The 24,011-nt window shown below is 35.1% G+C and overlaps 1 protein-coding gene and 2 long non-coding RNA genes across 24 annotated transcripts; 2 read left to right on the top strand and 1 right to left on the bottom strand.

The window, feature by feature from the left end:
- The first annotated feature begins 8,324 nt into the window (after positions 1 to 8,324).
- On the top strand, positions 8,325 to 10,400 carry LOC146886093 (uncharacterized). Its single transcript, XM_085673303.1, has 3 exons — positions 8,325 to 8,421; positions 9,422 to 9,616; positions 9,705 to 10,400. Exons 1-3 carry the CDS (start codon positions 8,325 to 8,327, stop codon positions 10,043 to 10,045), a joined length of 633 nt encoding a protein of 210 aa, XP_085529429.1. The 3' UTR covers positions 10,046 to 10,400.
- A 78-nt stretch (positions 10,401 to 10,478) lies between these two features.
- On the top strand, positions 10,479 to 11,344 carry LOC146886094 (uncharacterized). The gene is made up of 3 exons (XR_014994856.1): positions 10,479 to 10,574; positions 10,649 to 10,753; positions 10,829 to 11,344. It is a non-coding gene; the product is annotated as an uncharacterized LOC146886094 (long non-coding RNA).
- Positions 11,345 to 17,612: 6,268 nt separating this feature from the next.
- On the bottom strand, positions 17,613 to 23,649 carry LOC114184997 (uncharacterized). Of its 22 annotated transcripts, none has more exons than XR_014994909.1 (8): positions 23,455 to 23,649; positions 22,069 to 22,174; positions 20,885 to 20,957; positions 20,367 to 20,415; positions 20,013 to 20,158; positions 19,865 to 19,927; positions 19,031 to 19,763; positions 17,613 to 18,322 (listed from the first exon to the last, which is right to left on the bottom strand). It is a non-coding gene; the product is annotated as an uncharacterized LOC114184997 (long non-coding RNA). The 22 variants fall into 22 exon arrangements; XR_014994903.1 differs by having other exon boundaries at positions 20,367 to 20,466; XR_014994898.1 differs by having other exon boundaries at positions 17,613 to 18,266; positions 19,031 to 19,113; positions 19,621 to 19,763; positions 20,367 to 20,466; positions 22,069 to 23,647.
- Positions 23,650 to 24,011: the final 362 nt, after the last annotated feature.

Below are 24,011 nucleotides of genomic sequence, written 5' to 3' on the forward strand. Positions count from 1 at the left end.
TTTTTTCAAGTCGCTGAGGCGGGTCTACATGCTGCCACCGCTAGTCTGCTCGTTGTCGCTTCTGATCTTATTACCATCGGTGCTACTTGTCGTCAACAAAAGATTTTTCTTTGTGATGCAGGACTAACGTAGGGAACCCTAGGTACATTTTATAATTTTAATTTTTTTATAAATTATATTCAATTTTGAGATGGAATTTTTATAATGCAAGGAACCTTCGACATGTTTGTATGATAACTTGTAGATGGAATCTCATGAAGAAAACCAATTTTGAAGAGAAAGATACAAAGGCATGGCAAAAGGTTGATAAGAGAAAATCTCAAAAAGTTGGGGTAGATGAAGATTAACGAATAATGAGCTTTCTGAATACTTTTTTTCACTTTGATGACATATATTAGACCACTTGTTGAAACAATCGATGTAAAAATATTAAACTTATTACGGCACTAATGTTTAAAATTAAAATTGGATTGAGTCAACTACTTATATATTAAGAAAGAAATATCACCATAATTATTTGTTCAATGTTTCTTAAAAAATTATAAATATTATGGGATAAACAATATTATTTATCATGTATTTCTTATGTATTTAAGTTTGATTGAATTTATTATTTGTGAAATTTGTGAATTTATTGTAATTAAGTCTATTAAATAAAACTTAACATAATATAATGTTCTAACTCAATCCTAATTCAAATAAAATTTAACCCAACCCATAAATTGTAATCCTGATAGGGTGGGTTTGCAATTTTGTGTAATAAGTGTAAACAATTTAAAATTCTCAATCATTCATCAAACATTTATATAACAAAAGGATATCAAATAAGAATTATCTATTAACAATTTTTAAGAAGACTCGGATTTAATAGGTTTAGTCAAAGATTAACATATGACTCATTCTAAGCTTCCAAGGTATGTAATCATTGACTTCATAAGACAGGATAAGTTTAAGAAATACAAGACTAGGCACATATATGTGTTCCAGATATGTATTAATTTTTCCTCAATTTTACAACGTAAAATTTTAATGTACTTGATTTAGACACTGAATAAAGTTAGACATCTTTGTTAAACATAGGTGTATTTACTTTATACATACATTCAAATAAAGGTTCACACATTATCAAACATCGTGACCATAACTGATTACGTATCATATAAGCATTATATAATCATTCCAATAACATTTAAATTAGTATAACATCATTTATATCTATAACATCACATCACACCTTGAACTGAGCTGAATAATTAATGAGAATTTAAAAATATTGTTAGATCTAGATATATATTTAGACAAGATGATTTCTTTCTTATTTTAAGGAGAAACAACTTGCTTGAATGAGTACACCATCATTTGAACAACAATTTGCCATCATTTGAACAACAATTTATTGTTTAAGTAAGAAAATAATAGAGACATAGACCTAGATCTTTGTCTCATTTTTTTCCGAAGCAGGAATATATTGTTTAAATGAAACCGTACCAAGAACTTTATACATTAACTTAAAACATCAGCAAAACCCACCAACAACATATTTTATTTGCTTAAACATTCTTAACAAGTTCAAAATACCAAATACCAAAATACGAATCATCTTCTAAGAATTTCTACTCAGAAAGGTCATTTAAAGCTCAATACAACATTCAATGACATTATATCTTCAATTAAAAACACATGTCAAACAAATATTACAAAATATAAGCATCCTACCAAGTTTCAAAACTCAATAACAAGTGACTTTCTCTTCCAACATGCACAACCAACCATGGTCGTTCAACATTTCAAAGTCAACTACAAAATTGTCATTAAAATCTAAAATTTCACACATGCATAAATTTAAGAATTTGGAAAAAGAAAGAGAATAAAGGGAGCGGGTATATCCACAATTACAAAAACTTTTGACCTCAAAAGTTCTCTTACAAAAAAACAAAGAGAGACAAGGACATGATTCACACACATTTTCATGTATCTCAAAGGTAAAGTCACTAGACGTGAGATTCCAAAGCACCTTAATCATGTAGATATTCCTACCACACAATTATTTCACTTAGGAACTTACAATGTCGATCAGTCTACCTTTAAAAGACATGTTATCCTTTACTTGTAATGTATCAGACTTTAAAATATGTTTGGATCAAGTACATTCACTATTAGTTGTGAGACATGGAAGATATTGTGGATATTGACCACTAGAAGAGAAAAACCAAGTCAATATGCAACAGGGCACATCCTTATAAGAAATCAATAAGGTTCTATAAACTTTCTTGATTTGATAATCCTTTCCCACACTAGCAAAAGGTCTGACTCTTTAAAAAATATGTTCCCTAACAGAGAACTCCAAGGATCTTTGTCTCTAATTTGCATAAGATTTTGGTTTATTTAAAAGTCTCTCTTGAATCATATTTACATTTTCATTATCCTGTTGCAATAACATTAAGGTCCAATGCATTTCCTTCCGTACAAAGTTTCATAATGAGTCATATAAATACTTGTTGATAATTGTTTTTATAGGTGAGTTCTACTATTGAAAAATTCTCATACCAATACATAAGTTCTAAAAAATATTTTGATGATTAGATCGTTGTTTATAGTTGTTCGTTGGTCTGCAAGTGGTATGCTGAACTAAGTTGGAGTATAGTTTTTAAGTCTTTTTTGAAGCATCTTAAAAGTGAAGTACAAATCTCCATTCAATATTATGTTTGACGGCACCTTATGTAATTTCACAATTTAATCTATATATATTTGTCAACTTCGACAAAGAAATTATAAGATTGATTGGGGGGAAATGTGTTGACTTTGTCACTTAGTCTACTATATCTAAAATCATGTCATGCTTCCTTATTATATGTTGCAAATGAGAGACAAAATCTTTTGAGATATTGTTTCACATCTAGAGATGACAACGAGGCGGGATAAGACGGAGGCGGGTTTCGCTATCTCATACACATCTCCATAAAAAAATCCATCCTCATCCCCCCGTACCCAAACCAAATAAGTATCAAATTTTTGTCTCATACTCATCCTCCAAGTAACGAGTATATACTTGTACACACATACTCATACACACCTTCTTACTATTTCCCTATTAATTAATTAATTTTTATAAAATAATAAAAAATTATAGTAAAGAAAACAAAATATTATCAAATATTTAATATTAAGAGGATGATTGTTTCTTTGATATCAAATATTTAGAAAGAAATTATAATTGTATACATTTCAAATTAGAATACCAAATAAAATTTAATGAGAACCAAAACATTTAATAAATTTGCAAACATTAATGCCTAGTTAATAAAATTTAAAAATATATTTTTTAAAATATAAAAGGATAACAAATATTCAAATTAAAATATATTAAATGTTTGTTTACTTCAATTTTTTAAATTCTAATGAATCTCTCTTTTATATACTAATAAAATTTATAATACACTAGTGCAGATTTGGGATTTTACCGCGCCTTATAGGCCTCGGTTGACGAGCAACCGAAGCATATAACGGTGCGGTGGCAATTTCGAAATTAAAGGCAACTTATAGGCCTCGGTTCAGCCAAAAACCGGTGCCAAATGCTGCTTTAGGCCTCGGTTCTTAAGAAACCGGTGCCAAACGCTGTAATAGGCCTCGGTTAAGGAGGCCCGAAGCCAAAAAGATTGCCAGATATTTCAAAAATGCCACTGACGTTGGGACCTATAGGCTTCGGTTAGGGAAAAGCCGGTGCCAAAACCTGTTATAGGCCTCGGGTGTTAGGAAACCGAGGCCAAAGAGGGATTATATGCCTCGGTTCTACGTGGAACCGAGGCCATATTGTTTAACTAGGGCTCAAAAACAGAACCCCTTCTTCCTCGCGCGCGCAGCTGCCACTTCTCTCTGCAAATTCCGGCGACTCTCTGGAAGTTCCGGCCACTCCATCAACGCGAGCCCCGTGTTGCCACTGCCACCGCCTCTCGTGCTGCCGCTGCCACTGCCGCTGTTGCGCTGCCGTCGTCGCTGTTTCTTCTTCTCTCTGCGACTTCCGGCGAGCCCACCACTCGAGACCACCACGCGAGCCTCCTGCCACCACCGCCGTCTCGTCTCGCATCCAGCCACCGCAGTCTCGTCTCGCCTCCAGCCACCACCACGCGAGACCACCATGCGAGCTCTTGCCGCCGTCTCGTCTCACGTCCGTCCACCACCACGCAAGACCACTGCCGCTGTCTCGTCCCTCTCTCTGTCTCTCTGCAAGTGTTCCGGCGTCCCTCTACCACCACGCGAACACTTTCGTTCTTTTGCCGCAATTGTCGCGCCGCGGTTTTCTTTAAGGTAAATTTCGAATGCGTTTTTGTTTGATTTTCTGTTTTTGTGTATGTTAATTTTAAATTTTAGTTATTGTGAGTGTTAATTTGGATTGAGATAGAAATTGTTTGGAGTGTTTTGATTAATTTTGTGAAAGGATTGAGTCTCAATTTAAGAGCATTGTGTCTTCAGACGTAGAGCATTAAGTCTGAATTTAATTTAAGAGAATTGTAAAAACACTATAATTAGATAGGTAATATATGATGTTAAGGAAATTGTTGTTTTTGCTTTTATTTGTTACTTATGACTTTCTCTTGTGTTTTTTGTTATCTCTTGTAGCTTTCGAACGCGTTGAATTGCATCATCTTCCAGTGTCATCTGCTCTTTTTACGCGCTCCCAGGTTCTTAATTCTAATATTTTCCTATGATGCCAATCTGTTGTTTGCTTTATATATTTTATTAATTATTTGTTAAAACATGTTGTTTGTTTTTTCTTATATGTGAGTTAGCCTTAGTTTCCCGTTTGAGATTCAATACGTAAATTATGTATTGTCCCCGAGTTTTCATTTTGAAAAAATTACATTTTTTTAAAATTAGATATAAGGGGATACAATACTAATAATTTAAATGTATTGAATCTTGAATTGTCCGATTGGACAGTTTAAGAAGATTAATCACTTTCTAGTAATTTATTAGTGCATATATATTTAAAATACATATCTTAAAATTCATGAATATTTGTCAATTGTGTTTTGTATTGATCTTCGGGTGCATATTTGATTGTGGTTTATAATCACTTTCATTTCGTGTATCCTGAAGGCCAATGCGAAATGCTGGCAAAATTTCGTGAAATTTAAGATATGTATTTTAAAAATAATATGTACCAATAAAATAAGGAAAGTGAATCTTCTTAAATGGGATAGGGTCACACCTTGATTACGACGTGAGCATTGATTCAAAGATTACTGAAATTGTTCACGCAATTTCAGTATGGATCGAGATTGGATTAATTTACCACGTATTAGCGCTGAGTATGAGAATGGAGTAGAAGAATTTATAAAATTTGTGCAACGTTATGAGGGGAAAAGTGATGATGAGGTGAAGTTCAGATGTCCGTGTGTCAACTGTTTGAATGGAAGAAAATTGAATGCAACTCAAGTTAGGGAACATCTTATTTGTGATGGTTTCCTTAAAAGTTATACAATATGGACATGGCACGACGAATTAATACACATTCCAACTGTTTCTCGATCTGAATATCTTGCCAATTCCTCCATGAAAGAGCGACGAGAAGAGCGACGGGAAGAGCGATGTGAAGAGCGATGTGAAGAGCGATGTGAAGAAGACAATATAGAGCGATGTGAAGAATTTGAAGATTTGAAAAAATGTCCAAAGTGTGGGTCATCACGGTACAAACAGAAAAGAAACAGTGAAGATAATGGTCAAATAGAGAAGGAAGGATCTGCTTTGAAAGTAGTCTGGTACCTTCCAATCGTGCCTAGACTTAAGCGTTTGTTTGCAAATCCTAAAGACGCTAAAAACCTTAGATGGCATGCAACTGAGAGAAGATGTGACGGACTCCTTCGTCATCCAGCTGATTCAATGCAATGGAAAAATATTGATCAGGAATTTCCCAAGTTCGGTGAAGAATGTAGAAATATTCGTTTTGGCTTAGCTACCGATGGAATGAATCCATTTGGTAATTTAAGTACAAATCACAGTTGTTGGCCTGTTATATTATTCATTTACAACTTATCTCCTGGACTCTGCATGAAGAGAAAATACATGATGTTGTCTATGATGATATCTGGTCCAAAGCAGCCTGGAAATGACATAGATGTATATCTCAATCCTCTAGTTGAAGACTTGAAGGTGTTGTGGGTTGATGGTGTTGAAGTATTTGATGTTGTTGCTTCTGAAACTTTCATGATGCATGCAATGTTATTTTGCACCATTAATGACTTTCCATCTTATGGTAATTTGTCAGGGTACAGTGTCAAGGGTCATAAAGCATGTCCTATATGTGAAGAAAACACTGCATCTCATCAATTGAAAAATGGAAGGAAGACCGTGTATCTGCGCCATCGAAGGTTTTTACAAGCTAATCATCCTTATCGAAGGTTAAAGAAAGAATTCAATGGACATCAAGAGAATGACAAAGCACCAACTCCATTAACTGGCATTGAAATTCATGAAAAAGTTAATAAAGTACATCATGTATTTGGTAAAACGTCCAAGAAGTCATCTGCATCGAGCCCTTGGAAGAAAAAATCAATATTCTTTGACCTTCCATATTGGTCGAAGTTAGAAGTTAGGCATTGCATAGATGTCATGCATGTAGAGAAGAATGTGTGTGATAGCTTGATTGGTACACTACTCAACATTCAGGGAAAGATAAAAGATGGAGTAAATGCTCGTTTGGATTTGGTTGAAATGAAGATCCGAGAAGACTTGGCACCAAGGGAGGTTGGTAGGCGCACTTATTTGCCCCCTGCATGTTACACTATGTCCAGACAAGAGAAGATAAGTTTTTGCTTATGTTTAAAGAGTGTCAAGGTACCTCAAGGATACTCTTCAAATATTCAGAGTTTAGTGTCCATGCAAGACTTGAAGCTTGTTGGCCTCAAGTCTCACGATTGCCACATCTTAATGCAACAATTGTTACCTGTAGCTATTCGTGGAATTTTACCCAAAAATGTTAGACAAACTATAACGCGTTTGTGTGCATTCTTCTCTTCAATTTGTAGCAAAGTCATTGATCCTTTAAAGTTAGATGAACTTCAAGCCGAAATTGTTATCATCTTGTGTCAACTAGAGATGTTTTTCCCTCCATCATTTTTTGACATCATGGTACATTTACTTGTTCATGTGGTGAGAGAAATCAAGTTTTGTGGACCAGTATACTTAAGATGGATGTATCCCATTGAACGTTACATGAAGATTTTGAAAGGGTATGTGAAAAATCAATATCGTCCAGAAGCTTCAATGATCGAAAGATATATTGCTGAAGAAAGTGTCGAGTTCTGTTCAGATTACATGGCAAAAGCAAAACCGATAGGAGTTCCTCACAGATCATGGTTGAACAGGTGTTCTATAAGTAACAGCATACGAGGTGTGAGTGTGGTTACCAAAAATCGCGAAGAGTTGATGCAAGCACACCTATACATTTTGAACAACACAAATGAGATAATGCCTTACTTATCTGCACACAAAGTCATTGTGAAAGAGAACAATCCAAGACAATCAGAGAAATGGCATTTGATGGAACATAATAGAACATTCATGCCTTGGTTTAAATCTGAGGTTTTGAAAGATGCGCAATGCTCTGAGACTTTGATGTGGTTAACAAATGGGTTGAAATTTGATGTCATCTGTTGTACAGGTTATGAAATCAATAATTGCACATTCTATACAAAGTGTCTTGATGATAAAAGCACAGTACAAAATAGTGGAGTCAGTCTTGAAGACGAGTCGCTACAATTTTCTACATCTAAAGATCAAAATCCCGTAGTAGGATCAATGACATACTATGGTGTAATACAAGAGATATGGGAGGTTGATTATACCATGTTTACTATTCCACTGTTCAAATGTAAGTGGATTGACAATAAGAGTGGTGTCAAAATAGATGAATCAGGAATGACTCTAGTGGATTTTTGAAAGGTGGGTTATTGAGACGAGCCATTTATCATGGCACAACAAGCATCTCAGGTTTTCTATGTTAAAGATCCTACGTCTGAACATTGGTTTGTCGCTCTTCATGGAAAAAAACAAATTGATCCTAATGAAGAGAATATGAGTGATCTTAATATTGCTGTCACCCACCTATTTAGAAGAACGACAAATGTTGATGAAATTCATCTAGTTGATGATGTACATGCAATTTGAGAAGATCACGATGAAGGAATATACATATGACCAATCAATAACTTTATGTATGAATTTCATATTCTTGTTAACATTTAGGTGTTTTGCTAAATAATGTTTTATATATTAATTTGTCAGTTGCTTATTAATGTTTTTTTATGTTTTTATTTCACATATACATGGCTGAACATACTTCATCAGAGGATGAAGCACCTACTAAGAGACCCACTAGAGGAGCCACTAGGTTGAGAGAGCTCTTAATTAGAAGAGCTAAAGGTCAGAAAACACATGTTGATATTAACGTCGACACTGGTGAACTTAGTGGTCGTTATGGGGACGTCTTCAAAAGCTATTTAGGAATGTTGGCACGAGAGAGAATATCAATCCTTACGCCATCTTTTGATCATGTCACTGAAGTTGATCAGGAAATGATATGGCAAGATTTATTGGTAACTAATATTAATGTTATTAAAGTTATACTTTGACTTTGTTGATACTATGATAAATATTGTTGATGACATTTTCTATATTGTAGCTAACATTTGATATTCCAAATGTGCCGACCTTAAGACAAAAATGTTTGTCATCGGTGGCTGAGAAATTTCGTGGTTTTAAGACCAAGTTGACGTCAAGGTATGTCTTTGGACATAAAAAGAATGAAAATCCATTGTTGAAATACACTTGGATTGATCAAGACACATGGCGTCAGTTTCTTGAGCTTCGGACATCTGAGGGATGGCAGGTATGTTTATTTGAAATCATTAATAGCATAATTGATAATTATGCAAAATTTTAACTAATTCATAAAATGGGTTTTATATGTTACAGGTCAAGAGGAAAAAGGCTCAAAGCATAAGTGCTCAAAATAAAAACCCGCACATATTATCTCGTGGTGGGTATAGAAAACTTGAAGAGAAGATAATGACAGAAAAGAAAAAATCTAGGCCCCCACCTTCTGAGGGTGAAGATACTGAGCCTCCTTCACCACCATCACGTCATCACAAGTGGAAGTTAGCCCGTTTACGCTCATCGGGCAACTACACTTCTGACTCTGCACGAGAAATCTCTGAGAAAATTGTAAGATACAATTCTTATCTAAATTGCTCGTTCATGTTTTATATTGTATTTTGATTTATAAATGTTTTTGTTACCTTGTAGGATTCGTTGGTTGAGCAGACCTCCCAAGGAGGATTCATTCCAGAAGGTCGTCATGACATACTTGCTGCTGCAATTGGACGACCTGAGCACCCTGGACGTGTGCGTGGTGCTGGATCAGGAGTCGGCATACGCCAATTTTTTGGTTCCTCCTCTCGTCAGTCTTCATGTAGTCATGGTGCTGATTATGAACAAAGACTAAAGGAAATGATCACGGCGCAAGTGAGAGAAGAACTAATGCGCCAATTTGAGCATTATGGCATTCGTTCGCCAGTGGATCATCCGCCAGAACTAGACCCATTTGTGCCTCCCACGGGTAAATTTGTTTTCTATAAGTTATGAATTGAATAAATGATATTTAATAAAGTAATTGAATAACATTAATAAATCGTTGGCTCTAACAGGTAGAAGCGGAAAGGGGAGTTGTTCAGCTCCACCCGGGGATGACATGGATGACACTCATCCATGTCAGCTATATATTTGGGATGGTACAGAGAAGACACTAGTGGCTCGTGGAAAAGTATTTGAGGCAGCCATAGTTCTTCATGGCATGGAGTTATCAGAGGATGAGGTTAAGGTCACGGTAGAGGAGGTTCTCATGCCGTATGCTTTAGTTCCTGTGCCAACAGATGAGGTGTATACTGTGGCACAGGCATTCCAGTGTTTCCTCGCCTGGCCTAGAGATTTGGTTGATACTGACCCCCCGGTACAGACTCTTAAACCCACAAATATACTACATTTTTAAGTTTACATGTTTATTATATTCAAACTTAAATTATATTCCATTTTAACTGAAATTGCATCAATATAGGAAAAACCTCAATCAAAGAAGATTCTTCTCTCTTTGGATGATCCTCTTGGTGCATTGCTCCAACTTGCAGAAATCATAGCTGATAAGCCGATGCAGGTTCCTTGGGATGCTAACATTTTTGGGAGAGATCTTGACATCCCACTTTACTTGCATTCCCAAGATGTCTTGGAGCTTGCACGAGGACAAGAAGAACTCAATATTACCATTATTCAATTATGGATGATGTAAGTCTTTTAGTCATTATATATAGTTATTTGATATATTTATGTATTTACTTATATCAAATCAATTTTTGGTTTAGGTATCTGTCTGGTGTCACTGAAACTATGGGGCTGAATGATGTATATGGGTGTATAGACCCCCAACTCACCCATGAAGGCAACAAGTTTGATGACATTCAAGCATATGTGACCAAATGCTTTCAACGTGGAAAAGAAATTTATTTTGTCCCTTATGTTGCTGGGTAAGTCATTTTTGTTAACTTATGAATATAATAAGTCATTTTAATGCATAACAATGAATTTATTTTCTTATCAGGCGTCATTGGCAGTTACTTGTGGTTTCCCTAAGGGAGAACCTTGCTGTGTGGTTTTGCTCTTTGCATCGCCCTCCCCCCAACCATCTTAGACAAGTGATAGATTGGTAAGAACCTCAATATCAATCTTATGAATATGACATGTTATATAAAAATATCCTAACTTATTCCCTATATCATAGTTCAATTGCTGCACATAACATGTTGTTAGGGAGATCAACGGCTAAGGCAAAAGGTCTTGTATGGTGTTCTCTCCAGGTTTGATATTTCTATCCATATCTTCATGATTGTTTGCTTGATTTTCTTCATTAATTAATTGTAACGTTGTTAATATAATGTAGTGTAATAGACAAACCGGCTCATATGAGTGCGGTTACTATATAATGCAATGGATGACAACCACTGTGCGTGCTCGTATTACAACAAATTGGGAAACGGTAATATATATTTGAATTAAAATGAATACTTTGCAATATTTCCTTTTTATATACTAACTTAACTTAATCTATTATTTTGTAGACATTCAAGAGTCCTGCAGCAATTCCCGCAAAGTCCATCAAGTTTGGTAGGATAGCATGTGCCAAATATATAATTGAAATGTACCATAGTATTGATTAGAACATGTATGTTGATTACAAAAGATTTGTAACTGTCTTTTAAATGAATTTGAATTGTAGATGTGTTTTAAAATATTCTGTTTTGGTCTATTCTGGTCTGTGCTGGGTGCTGAATAAAATTTGCAGGTTCAAATGTGGGAATAACACCAAATCAGAAACTGCATTAAAAAAAAACAGCGTATTAGGCCTCGATTCATACCAAAACCGAGGCCAAAAAGGGTATCGAATTTAAAAAAAAAAAAAAAAAGAAGCCCATATGGCCTCGGTTCATACCAGAACCGAAGCAAAAAGAAAACTTTTGGCCTCGGGTGCAACCAAAACCGAGGCCAAAAAGGGTATCGAATTTAAAAAAAAAAAAAAAAGAAGCCCATATGGCCTCGGGTGCAACTAAAACCGAGGCCAAAAGGGTATCGAATTTAAAAAAAAAAAAAAAAAGAAGCTCATATGGCCTCGGGTGGCACAGAAAACCGAGGCCAAAAGGTGTGCTCTATGGCCTTGGGTTCGTCTGAACCGAGGCAGAAGGGCACTCTATGGCTTTGGTTCTTAACCGAGGCCAAAAGCTGTGCTCTTTTGGCCTCGCCCCAATATGCTTCGGTTCCCGAACCGGTGCAGAATATGATAAACAACCGCTGCCAAAGGTCCTTCCTACACTGGTGATACATCACTTGATAAAAATCAAACAAAGAACAAAGATTAAACTAATAATAATAAAATTTTAACATAAATCTTATATTTTTTGAACTTCAATATATGATGGATGGTTATAAAAAAAATTCATGTCAATTGCATTAAATTTGTATATTATTATAGCAAATAAAATTTATTTATACAAGTGACAAACTCAAATTATTTATGCAAGTGCTTGTATAAAATTTATTTATACAATCATCTTAAGAAATTTTAGAAAAATAAAAACAATGAAAACTTCTCACGATTACTGTTTTACCAATGTTTATACAGAGAACACATAGACAGAATACAAAAAGTCAAAGTACAACCCCAACCCTAATCCGAAAGATGGTTCCCATACATGATAATAAAAAAAATTATATTTTAACACTTGCAAAACATGTGGCTGCAAATAGTTGATCATCCTCCTTTTGATCAATAATCTTAACTTCTTCCTCTTACTGTTTATTTGTGCTCATGCATATAACTGCTTCAAATTCCATCATTTGATTGCTAACATTTGGGAGGGTGCTTCTCCCTGCACCTCCAACACTTCTTCTGTACCCCCAAAAGTTACAATAATGCCCTTCATTAAGATACAACTGAGAGTGGTTAGGGACGCAGTAAATTTCATTTACTGTGTCGCCAACTTCTGCACCCCCAAATACTATTTCTTCTCCGTTTGTCTCTCTTTGACTCTGTCTTCATTTAAAATTTCTCAGTTTCATTCTCGTTTCGTGTGGTCCCTTTCACAGTTTCATTCTCGTTTCATTCTCCTGAGCTTTCAATTTTGTGTGCTTCATTCTTTCATTGTCCGGTGGTGTGGTCCCCTTTTGGAGGTTTGTATCACTTTTATTCAATTTCTTTTAAGTTTTTTCTCTCAGTGTGTCAGTGTCTCACTCTCTATGCTTGTGGTGGTTCAAGGTTAGCTATTTGTTGGTTGTTTGAAGAAAGGTGTTATCGTGAGTAACGTGCATCCTCTCCAAGTGTGGTACTTTCGTTCTGTCCAGGTTAGAGTCTTGAGCTGAAGTTTTTTTTTTCTGTGTATGATGTGAAACGGCATTCGTATTCCGTTTCAGAATATATGAAACAGCTTTCACATTCCGTTTTGAAGAAATACACGTAATTTTTTATGAAACGGATTCCCGCATCCGTTTCACACATTTACGAAACGGATTACATAAACCGTTTCGGGAAGAATTTTAAATTTTGTGGGAAACGGAATTCGTATTCCGTTTCCCACAAAATTTAAAATTTTATCCGAAACGGGTTACGTAATTCGTTTCCTGGAAGTTTTATATTTTTACGCATCCACACATACCCTTGCACACATCAAACACAAGATAAAAGTGATTCCCATCACTTCTAAAAAAACCCTAATACTTGTAACCAACAATCCTAATAATTTTGAGTGACTTCACAAAATGTCAATTTTCTACTTTGTCGAAATTCTCTTGTTAACAACTGAAGGCTAATGAATTATTTGAATGAAATAGTTTCTTACTCCGGTTAATGAATTATGCTGGTAACAAAATAATAAGTAAAAGTTATCTACGTACTACATACACTGGTGTGTGATGGTTCAATAATATAAATATTAGACAGGGAATTTGAAAAACCCACCAAAAAAACCCAAAACGGATACTAAAATCCGTTTCACCACAATTAAAAAAAAAACGGAATGTGTATTCCGTTTCATACACCTCCGACACGGAATTCACAATCCGTTTCAGCACGATTAAAAAAAACAGAAACGGAATGCGTATTCCGTTTCATACGCCTCCGACACGGATTCCACAATCCGTTTCTGCACACTTCAAAAAAAAACATAAACGGAATGTGTATTTCCGTTTCATACACCTCCGACACGGATTACACAACCCGTTTCAGTAAAATTCAAAAAAAAAGAAGAAACGGAATAGTGAGCTACGACTAACTTTGTTGATTGTTAATTGCGGATCCGTTTCGCTCCAACTGATGAAGGACCCTGCAACTGTTTGCAGAAGAACTATAATGAGCTACGACTAACTTTGTTAATTGTCTTCTTCACTTGCTGCACAGACCAAACGTGCACCCACCTCGCCAACTCATCACAACCCCAAATAATAGCATACCAATGACCTATTCACGTGCCTATTTAAGGCTCTCAGATTGCAACCCTTTTGCACCACCCATAAATAAAACCTCTTCTTTCTTCAAAGTCTGAAATCAAAGAGTGAGAATCAAGCTACAAAGCCCTGCAAGCATAGAAGTCAAGGGTTGCTTGCCAAAAGGTTCGAGGCATAACTTTGCTCCTAGCAGATTCGTCAACTACAAGACTCTCGGCTCTGCTGGCTGTTCCAGAATGCATTCTGGAAAACCTTGAATAGTTCAAGATTCTTCTCAATATTTTGAGAGTTGATCCAATCTTGGTGCACCCTCAATGCCTCATTTGGAGTTGAACGCATTCCAACTCCAAAGTCACCAATCGATAGAACCCAGCTGGGGAGCCACTGGTTGATATTTATGTCGTGGTTGATATCTTTATCTGAAACTCTCAGTTTTTAACGTTAATGTTTATTTCCGCCAAGGTTTCTTTTGAACGTTAATGTTCGATCTTAATATCATGAATAGAAGAAAAAAAAAGTTAATAAAGAGACAGTCAACTAAAAGAACGTGTGGAAGTAGCTTCCGTTACTGAGGTGTGCGTAAATTTTTTTTCAGTGGAGTGTGTTAAGTGTCTGTGTGATATGGAGGTTAAGTAATGGAACAAAGGCATTTGTTTTGTCAATGATTATATCCTGTTTCTGCACTAATATAAAAGAGCTCTTCTATGAAAAATATTTAGCACTAATTATGTTTGTTAAGAGTACAACGTAAAAGTGGAAGACTTTAATTTATGTTAAACAAAATAACGTAAAACATTTGAATCCAAAAACATTACTCACTCTTAAAATATATCACTAACGTGAGAACTGGTATCAAAATCTTTTCAATCGTTGATAATATATCTAACCTTGTTGAAAAACATGTGTTATATGAAGTAAACATAAATTATAAACTAATATACATTAATTACGGGAACTAAAAATAAAAACTTTAGCGTGTAAAGGGTGTGCATGAATTGCAAAACGCATAATACTGTTGTATAAAATTTATACATTGATAATTAAATTGGGCATGTAAATACTAATAATAATATTAATCAAACCACACTATGAAAAGTTTCGGGCCAAGCTGACGTCCATATAAATTAAAAAACAAAACCCAACATCTGAAACACATTTTTATTCTAGGTGCAAATCCTAACAAGTTTAACCAAGCACGTGTTTTCTGTGTGAAGGCTTTTCACGTGATATCTCGTACCAATAGAGTTGAACCTCGTAATGCGCCTCTTCCATGTAGTGGAGACGCAGAAGGGAGGGCGCCGGCGCCGACGACGGTTCGCCACGACTTTGATGTGCGTCAACAATGAGGCTTTGGAGAGAGCCATGTTAGACAGAGAGAAACAGGAGTTTCTTACAATGACCATACAAGACTTCTCGTCTAACGATCGTCGTACGTGCTACATCAGACCACGATTGACAAAAAAGAAAAAGTTAAGAAACTGATGCTAATATCCGTTTTATAATTTTCTCAAACGGATCATAAGTTTCGTTTTGTAAAAAAAGCAAAATAAAACTCGAAACGAATTTCGAGATCCATATCAGAAAAATATGAAACAGATATTGATATCCATTTCATTAAAAGCAAAAAAAAATTAATGAAACATATGGAATGAGCTTGGAGAAGCTTGAAGCAGATCACTGATACAACCTTAAGAGAGGGAAAATAGGAAGCACCATTGGAGAGAGCATATTCAGAGATGGAAAAGAGAAGGACCACCTGAGATAAGAAACATAGAGAAGGAGAGAACGAAAATAGAAGAAAGAACATAACAAAAATATTGGGGGTGCAGTATTGTGGTAATAAAAACAAAACTAGCCGTAGTAAATTCTTCAACCAGTAAAATACTTATTAGGAACAAAATGGTAATTTTTGGGGGTACAGAAGAATGTTTGGGGATGCAGGGAGAAGTCCCCCAATTAGGAGCATGTGTCTTCCAACATTTGAATGGAGGTGACCCATTTTGTCGAAATGTTGGCAATATAGGTAATATTTTTTTTCACCCATTTGTTTGTTGTAATTATTTTCATTGCTCTAAATGTTAGCTGAATGATTCTTCTTGTAGTTTTTTGCTTGCCGGCTCTTGGCCAGAAGAACATTTTCAATTTTCTAATCTTTCTTAATCAATCTTTGTTACTTTTGGGCCAGAGGGAATGTATCACTTTTTCAACAAAAGAATAAGTTCTTTATACATTTATGAGATAATTACCATAATTTTCTCAACAGTTTGGAATTTGCAAAAACACGCATAACAACTTTATCTTGTTAGCATGAGCCAACAATTTGTTCAATCATTCCTTGATTGTGTTAGACTTTTTCGTCCTCTGAAACTCAAATTGCCTCATTAAATTAAGTACCAACATTAAATTAAGTACCTACATATGCTTTGAATTCTTTCATCTCCGACATATATTTTTAGATCATCCCAAATTGTTTTAAATGAGAGCCATGATCCTACTAAAGATGGTTAGAAAGACACCAACAAAAAGGCATGGCTTTGTCTTTACTTTTCAAACTTTTCTTTTCTTATGATTTAGGTTGTGGTGGGATTGTTTGACAGCCAAAGAGTTTCTTATTCCTCACCTATAATTTCTCAAATATTCAACGCTTTTATATAAACATTTATTTTGATTGGTCAAGATCATAATTTTCCTCATTAAAAACTTAGAAGAAAAGTTGTTAGAGAAAAACTTATTTCAAAATCTATTTCCAAAATCCCTTAAAAGAACAATTATCACTGCCAAAAAATATATAATTTTATCGAAAGTTTAGTTTTACATTATCCAGAATTAAACCCTCCGTTAAGTTTGTATTTAACAAAGATTTTAAGACCTTTGTTAAGTGTTGTAGGTTTTGGGACCTCCGCTAACTACCTAGGTCTTGAAACATCCGTTAATTATCCTGGATTTTGAAACCTCTGTTAACTATCCTGAATTTTGAAATCTCTGTTAACTATTATGATTTGTCATTTATACACTCCAATATATTTTTTCAACCACAATTATTTACGGTATATAGTTAAAAAATTTCTCCATCGCTGTATTAAAGATGTTTATTACAATGAAGTGCTTGTTTCAATCATATATCAACATCAGAGAACCAACCTTACTTTATGTATAATGTTTACGATGAATAATGAAATAAAAAGGAGGCAAATATTGCAAAATTTGTTTCTTTGCTCTCTCATTATTTGCTACAATTAGAACCACGCAACCTATAGATAAACAACATACTATAAATATATTCTATAATGTAATCTACATGTTCCTTTCTAAAGCAACCCAATACAAACTCTGCCTCTTTCATGATCATTGCAAATCCTCTAAATTTTACACTAGAAAACACATGTTTGTGCTTTCTAGAGCCATGACAGCCCATGAATTTTCCTGTCTTCCTCAGAAAAGGAGCGTAATAGACATCATACATACAATACAACTCAGCATTCAGCATTATGGAAACAAAAATTACTGTAATGAGCAGAGTCAATAGATCAAATTGCATAATGAATGGCAAATGAAGAAAACTCAAAGGGAAATATGAGACAGATAAACATGCATTAGAGAAGAATTCCAAGAGAAGTACATTGTAATTACCATTGCATTGCAAGCAGCAAGGTAATCAGTCATTGATAAAAGAAGTACGAAATTTCACCTAATCAAACCTAGAAATGCATGTTAGACTAAGCTAAAACAAGAGCTGTACTAAACTAATGAAAGAAAAATCTAACAAATACTTCAGGGAATTTTAACCGGAAATTCCTTCTCCACAAATACTGATTCTCTCCACAAACTGCAGAACTGTTCCTGAAAACCCCTGAAACTGTTTTTGCCAGCAGACCCAAAATCCAAGCCTCCGAATTTCTTTCTTATGGCTTCAAAGGTTTGGCCTTTTCTGAGTACAGTGCATACTGGCGCAACATGAGGAAAGTTTGCACTCTGGAGCTTCTGAGTGCCTCAAAGGTTGAGATGTTTGCTCCACTGAGGAGAGAGGAGTTGAGAGTGTTGGTGAAGTCGCCGAAAAATTGTGCAGCATCAGGTAAGGTTGTGGATCTGAGTCAGTTGCTGTTTGAGCTAATGGAGAACATCGTCTTCAAAATGGTGTTCGGGCGTGCCAAAGATGATTGGACTTAAAATTGATGACTCACGAGGTGATGAACTTGGTTGGAGCTTTCAATTGCAGATTACATGCCCTGGCTTAGGTGTTTGATCTTCAGGTATCAAATTCAATCATATGTTGCAGCCAAAACTTGTTAACATATGCACTCATTAGATCATTTTTCATAACATATGATGAAGTGGTGCAACATACATACATACATACATACATATACATATATATACATATATATATATATATATATAACCAAATGAATTTGAATAAAAAATCAGTTTTGGTATCACAAGTGATCAATTATATATCAGTAGCAGGAAACAACTCATGAGGAGCTTTGTTTTCTGGTGGATACAGATGCTGAGATCAAAGACTTGTACTACCAATCGTTCACCAATTACTTACAACCTAAAAATACATATATTTACCTTTTTCTTTATTATAATTTTCATTCATATCCTTATTTTCGATTTTCATAACAAAAGAAAAGCAAAGGATAATAGTAGGTTGACATATATTTTTTTATAATGAAAAATAATATGTTAAATGAGTATAAAAGTGTGTACAAGTAATTTTTTAAAAAAAAAAGTAGTGTTGTCTGTGTTTTCGTCTAAGTTCTCTCTGTCCCACCAATCAATTATAAATTAAAAAGGATAAGAATATGGATGTAATTTTTCTAAAGTCCAATCAGGGATAAGTCATACAAGTATTACGAAGACGGTGGTCATGTTTTATTCAGCTACTCAGATTCCATTATAGATACAAAAAATTTCTTGTTCCATCAGTTTTCTAATTTCAGGAAATAAAATCTTCCAGTAAAATTAAATGTAATGATATTATTACCTGTAACTCTCTTGAAACGCATCCAGTGCTTCCCTCCAATTGCTTGTAGAATCCAAAACATTATCATGAACCTTTTTATTTTGCTGCTAAAACAACAGTATATGTAAGAAGATGCCAAATTGTATGCATGTTCTCAAGGCTTGGAAGAAGCTTTGGCCATGTTTGTGTTGGAAGGTGGAGTGTAAGAGTAGTAACTTGAAGGAATTGTTGGCTAATTAGATTTCAAAAATGGAGGCAACCTGTATTCTGGCCATGGTGTTCCCGGTGGAAACTCAAAGACGGGAATGTTTCCCAAATCAGGAAGTGATGAAGACAAAAGTTTTCTGCTAGCTTCAACCTCACCAGTGTTAAGTGACAACACAACGAAGAAAGTCAAGAAGAGAAAACAGAGAGAGGCCATGTTTTATCAAATGATGTTGTTGAAGCTAAGAAAAAAGTGGTAGTGTGGTGCACCATGGTCTTCTGCTATTCTAATATGAAAATTTCAAGCTATATATAAATATAAACTTAACAAGAAGATAAAATTTTCCTGGACATCCTAGTACTCATCACTCCCCTTAACTAGCAGGATCATGTGAAAGGTGAGTTACCATCTAAAACACCATTGGCAACATCAGTGGCTTCTGCACGAGTTGGTCTTAAGTTGTCAGTCACTATCCATAATGCGTGTAAGCACAGCAGGTTTCCCAGCCATATTACACTTGTAAAGGGCTGATTTTTGAAAGAAAAATCCCTACAGAAGCAAATAGTAGTTGATTAACACCTCAACAATGGTCCATCTATGAATTATGATTGACATTATGAACATTGAAATTAAATATCAGTTCAAAACACCAGATGCTGCTTTTGTCATTCCCACAAAAATACACCAGATGCTGCCAAACCAGCAAGGAATGACTGTAACAAAAAAACCATAGCAAAGAAATTCATGAGCTTAATGAATCTTTCATAACTTCATAATAATTATATCACAGAGGCTGACCTGAATGAACTCTGGTTGCATGCAGGACAGGTCTCCCACCATTCCACCTTGAAAATGAGCATTTGTTACTCCATAAACACCACTAAGTGCACATATAACAATGAATATATTTCAAGCCCTCCTTTACCAGCTGTTGCTGAATTCACCTGACAGATTGGTTTGAGATGAATCAACACCATCCCAGAGGAATCAATTATCCAAGTTCTCAAATTAACGAATAGGACTTACAGTTATCACCAACAACGTGCTTATAAAAACAAGTATGTATCCAAACATATTCCGAATTCGTGAATTGAGTTTTGCCTCATCATACGCTAATATATAACAGTAATATAGATAGATCAAGGTACGAACCTCTAGCCGTGAAATCTCACTGTTGGCCATGCCTGCCATGGATGCTTCTCTTCAATCAAAAAAGATTTATCACCTCAAGGCTTCAATGTGTATGTATAATCTATTTGACGTATTGAAGATAAACTATACGAAGCCACCTCAGATACCACCTTTTTGTTTTGAGTAAAAATAGAATAATTTAAAATATTCTGAGAATTAAAAAGTCTAACACATGTTTTCAAAGCAATTATAAAATCTTATATTTCAGGTACTATCAATCATGCTACAATTTAGTCAAAGCATGTGTTTCCCCATATGAGCACTCCACCACCACACCTACAATATAATAATTCAAGTGCAGGGCAGATATTGCAACTAATAGCGACGCATTAAAATTTGACAATTGGCTGCCACTGTTTTAGCTTCAACTTTCAAATGATGATTGATGAAGAGAGATCTTGGATAAATCTGGGAACATGTTTTCAGGAATTTGAATACACATTACAAAAGAAGAATTTACAGCATGGCTTCTACCTTACCTGTTGTGAAAAGATGAAGAAAATATTGAAGGGATAAAGAGCTTCCTATCTTAGTAAAACACTGCATGTTGCCCTGAAATGATGAGAAATATAGAAAGATATGTAAATTTGAAAGTATACATATAGAAAAATTAATTATTTGCTTTCAGGTTTATTTACAAGATATAGAAAAATTATTCCTCAAATTTGCTTGGGGCGTTCAGTCTTAGTAATTACTAAACTATAATATGTACGTAAGTTCAACCCCCTTTAGTAGCCATGTTTTATTGGTTTTATTGCTCAAATAAGAATATATATATACACACACATATTCCTGTCTATTCAACACAAAATAAGACCAAGAAACATTTCAGAAATATAATAAAATAAAATGGAAAACTGTTTATCAAAGTCCTTTTGCATAAAAGTAATCCTTCAGCTAAAAATTGAGATTCCCACTGTACTTCCTTCAAGAACTTCCCCAAGAAGCTAGAACTAACCGTACTTTTCATCACACAACAATGCCAAGCAAAATTGAGGTTTCAATATTAGAAAGCAAATAAATTTTAACCAGAAAAGTACTAACAAATACCAACTAAACATAGTAAGAGTGAGTCAGTGGAATCTAAAAGTTCACAAATTAAAACCATAGGTCATAGGTTATTAGCTGCTTACGTGAACATGCTCCAAAAAGAGATAACACAACCATCAAATTCTCAATAGCAGATGTGGATTGAAAAAGTGGTAGACTCCAAATCCATGTGTCGTGTCTCCAAAATAGCCTCCAGCATAATATTCAGTGGTTTTGATAAAAGCTTTCGATTTATTGTACTGACATAATTTATTTTATTTGTTGACATGTGAAAAACTAACTTAAAGTTGATAAATTGATTAAAGTAGCATACATGGGAAGTAAAACTATTTACTGATCCGATAAACATGAAATTAATTATACAAAAGGATTTAAATTACGTTCAAACACTATTTTAAAATAGATATATTAAAAATGTTATTAAAAACTACAACTTAATTACATTTTTAAATTAATCAAATGAAGATAAAGGAAATCATAGTCCTTCTTAACTCTAGTTACTTGAAAATGAAAAAAAAAAAAAAAAAAAAAAAAAAGACTTGGAACACATACTAGAACAAACTTAGCTGTAAGAACCTCACATAACAGGGAAACACTCATTCTTGATTCTTACCAAAAGTCATTCCCGCCTCAACCTTACTGAAAGCAGGCCTATAAGAGATATCTTCCCACCAAGCTTTTACATGGGGACGTTCATTGATCATGGAAGCACAAGGGGTCTGCATTAAGTACCGAGTTTCAGAGACATTGCAAAGATCAACAATGCTATAAAACTCACCAGCAAGTGTTGCATGTGCAACACTAGAAAAGTTAGTGGGTGGGAGCTAGCTTATTAAGGGAAGAAAAAATACACTAGAGTTTAATGGCTTACGTTCTTGGAGAGAAAAGGAGGTTGTCACCATTTCTACAGCACAACAATTCATCCAAAATAAGATTTTTGAAAAACAACATCTAAAACCTCAGGCGTTATTGTCTACTCTAACCTCCCAAGAAACAATGAATGCTAATTGAAGAAGAAAATAACTTTACAATGCAACCCATTAGTAGACAAATCGAACAAGCCGCATAAATCATCAACAGAAACCAATCAATCAGTTATCTAACAACCAAGGCATCTAAATTAGAACTTGGTAGTTTAAGTTCTACTTAGGCATGCAAGAAGAAAGCAGAAAACTCATAAAGTGGTAGTGGAACCAATAAATCAACAACTAAAGGGGGATAACAGACCAGATCCTCCCAAGCGATCCCATATAGAACCTATAAACACCATAACTGTGTCTCAACCCCTGAAGCGACTCCCCATTGCTGTAAAACTACACCCGTTCCCTCACTATCTTCGTCGCCTTCCTTCCCGCTTCAGCCGGCTATCCGTTGAACCACTGCACCGGCCTCGCTGCCACCACCTTTGAAAACCCCAAGCGCTTTACATTCTCCTCCCACAAATGCTTCACCGCGGAAAAGGATCTCAAAATCAAACCCTTGTTCTTGGACACAAAGTACAGTGCCACGACCACGAAAATCAACCCCAGTAAAACTTTCTCCAAGGAGGACACCTCGACGTAGAAGAAGTAGAACAAGAGCGAACACACAACGAGAAAAGGACCGCCATGGCGAAATAGGCGGATGACCTGTGGGATTGGGTTCAAGGACGCGTTTGGGCTTAGGGTTTTGTCAACTCGTTGTTCTTGTCGTCGTCGACATCAAAGAATAGCTTTTCCTATTCCTGCAATTCATGTTCCTCTTTGGTGACGATGGAAGAGGGGCTGTGGATGGAGGATTGGATTGAAGAGGAAGAACAACTAAGGAACGATATCAGGGAAGTTCCCAATCGAACATACAAAGCATGAATCGGATCCAATCACCACTCCATCGCCACAATTTGTCCAGAGCAACGTAAAACACGAGATTTATGAAAAAAATAAGTGAACTAGGGTATTAGACAAAGAGAAAGTAAAACTACATTCAGAAGATTGAAAGAGAGAAAAAAGTGCAAGCGTACCACGCACAGAGGGAAAAATTTTATTCAAATTGGAGCAAGAGGTAGAGGCATGACAGATCTAAAGACATAGAGTTTGACATTTTTGAAAGGAGAAAGCATGTTTCTACTGCATACGAACGAGCATCACCACAAAGCGAGAGAGATGAATATTTACAGGCTTCTACTATAACTATAACTATAACTATGAGTAAATAAATTGGCAGGGATATCATTCAAATACTCTTATCTAAATTATTATTGACACGTGTCATTTATTTTAGTTTTTTGAACTTTTTGAGTGTAGCAGATTATTTGCACTTTTTCTCGTAATATGCAATGGCACCTACATTCATTCTAGATGCCGTGACTAATCATTTCAGAATAGAAAAGTGATCGAAGAAGCTTTTAGCTAATATTAAAAAACTAAATTTTGTTAGGACGAAGTCTCGCAATTTTTTGTGCTTTCTCTCTTGTTCATCTTAATTTTGAAATTTAACTCTTTTTTTTTTAGAATATATATATTCGGATAGTGTATATTTCAATTATTTTTTAAATATTTTTGGATTGTAGATGTTTGA

Source organism: Vigna unguiculata, chromosome 5 (assembly GCF_037176805.1).
Source record: "Vigna unguiculata cultivar grain cowpea cultivar isolate G323 ecotype 2 chromosome 5, ASM3717680v1, whole genome shotgun sequence".
Lineage (NCBI taxonomy): Eukaryota > Viridiplantae > Streptophyta > Magnoliopsida > Fabales > Fabaceae > Vigna > Vigna unguiculata.

Coding starts and splice junctions, on each gene's coding strand:
- LOC146886093 (XM_085673303.1), top strand. CDS start 8,325: ATGGCTGAACATACTTCATCAGAGGATGAAGCACCTACTAAGAGACCC. Junction 8,422..9,421: donor CTTAATTAGAAGAGCTAAAG/GTCAGAAAACAC, acceptor GTGCTGGATCAG/GAGTCGGCATACGCCAATTT. Junction 9,617..9,704: donor CCCATTTGTGCCTCCCACGG/GTAAATTTGTTT, acceptor TGGCTCTAACAG/GTAGAAGCGGAAAGGGGAGT.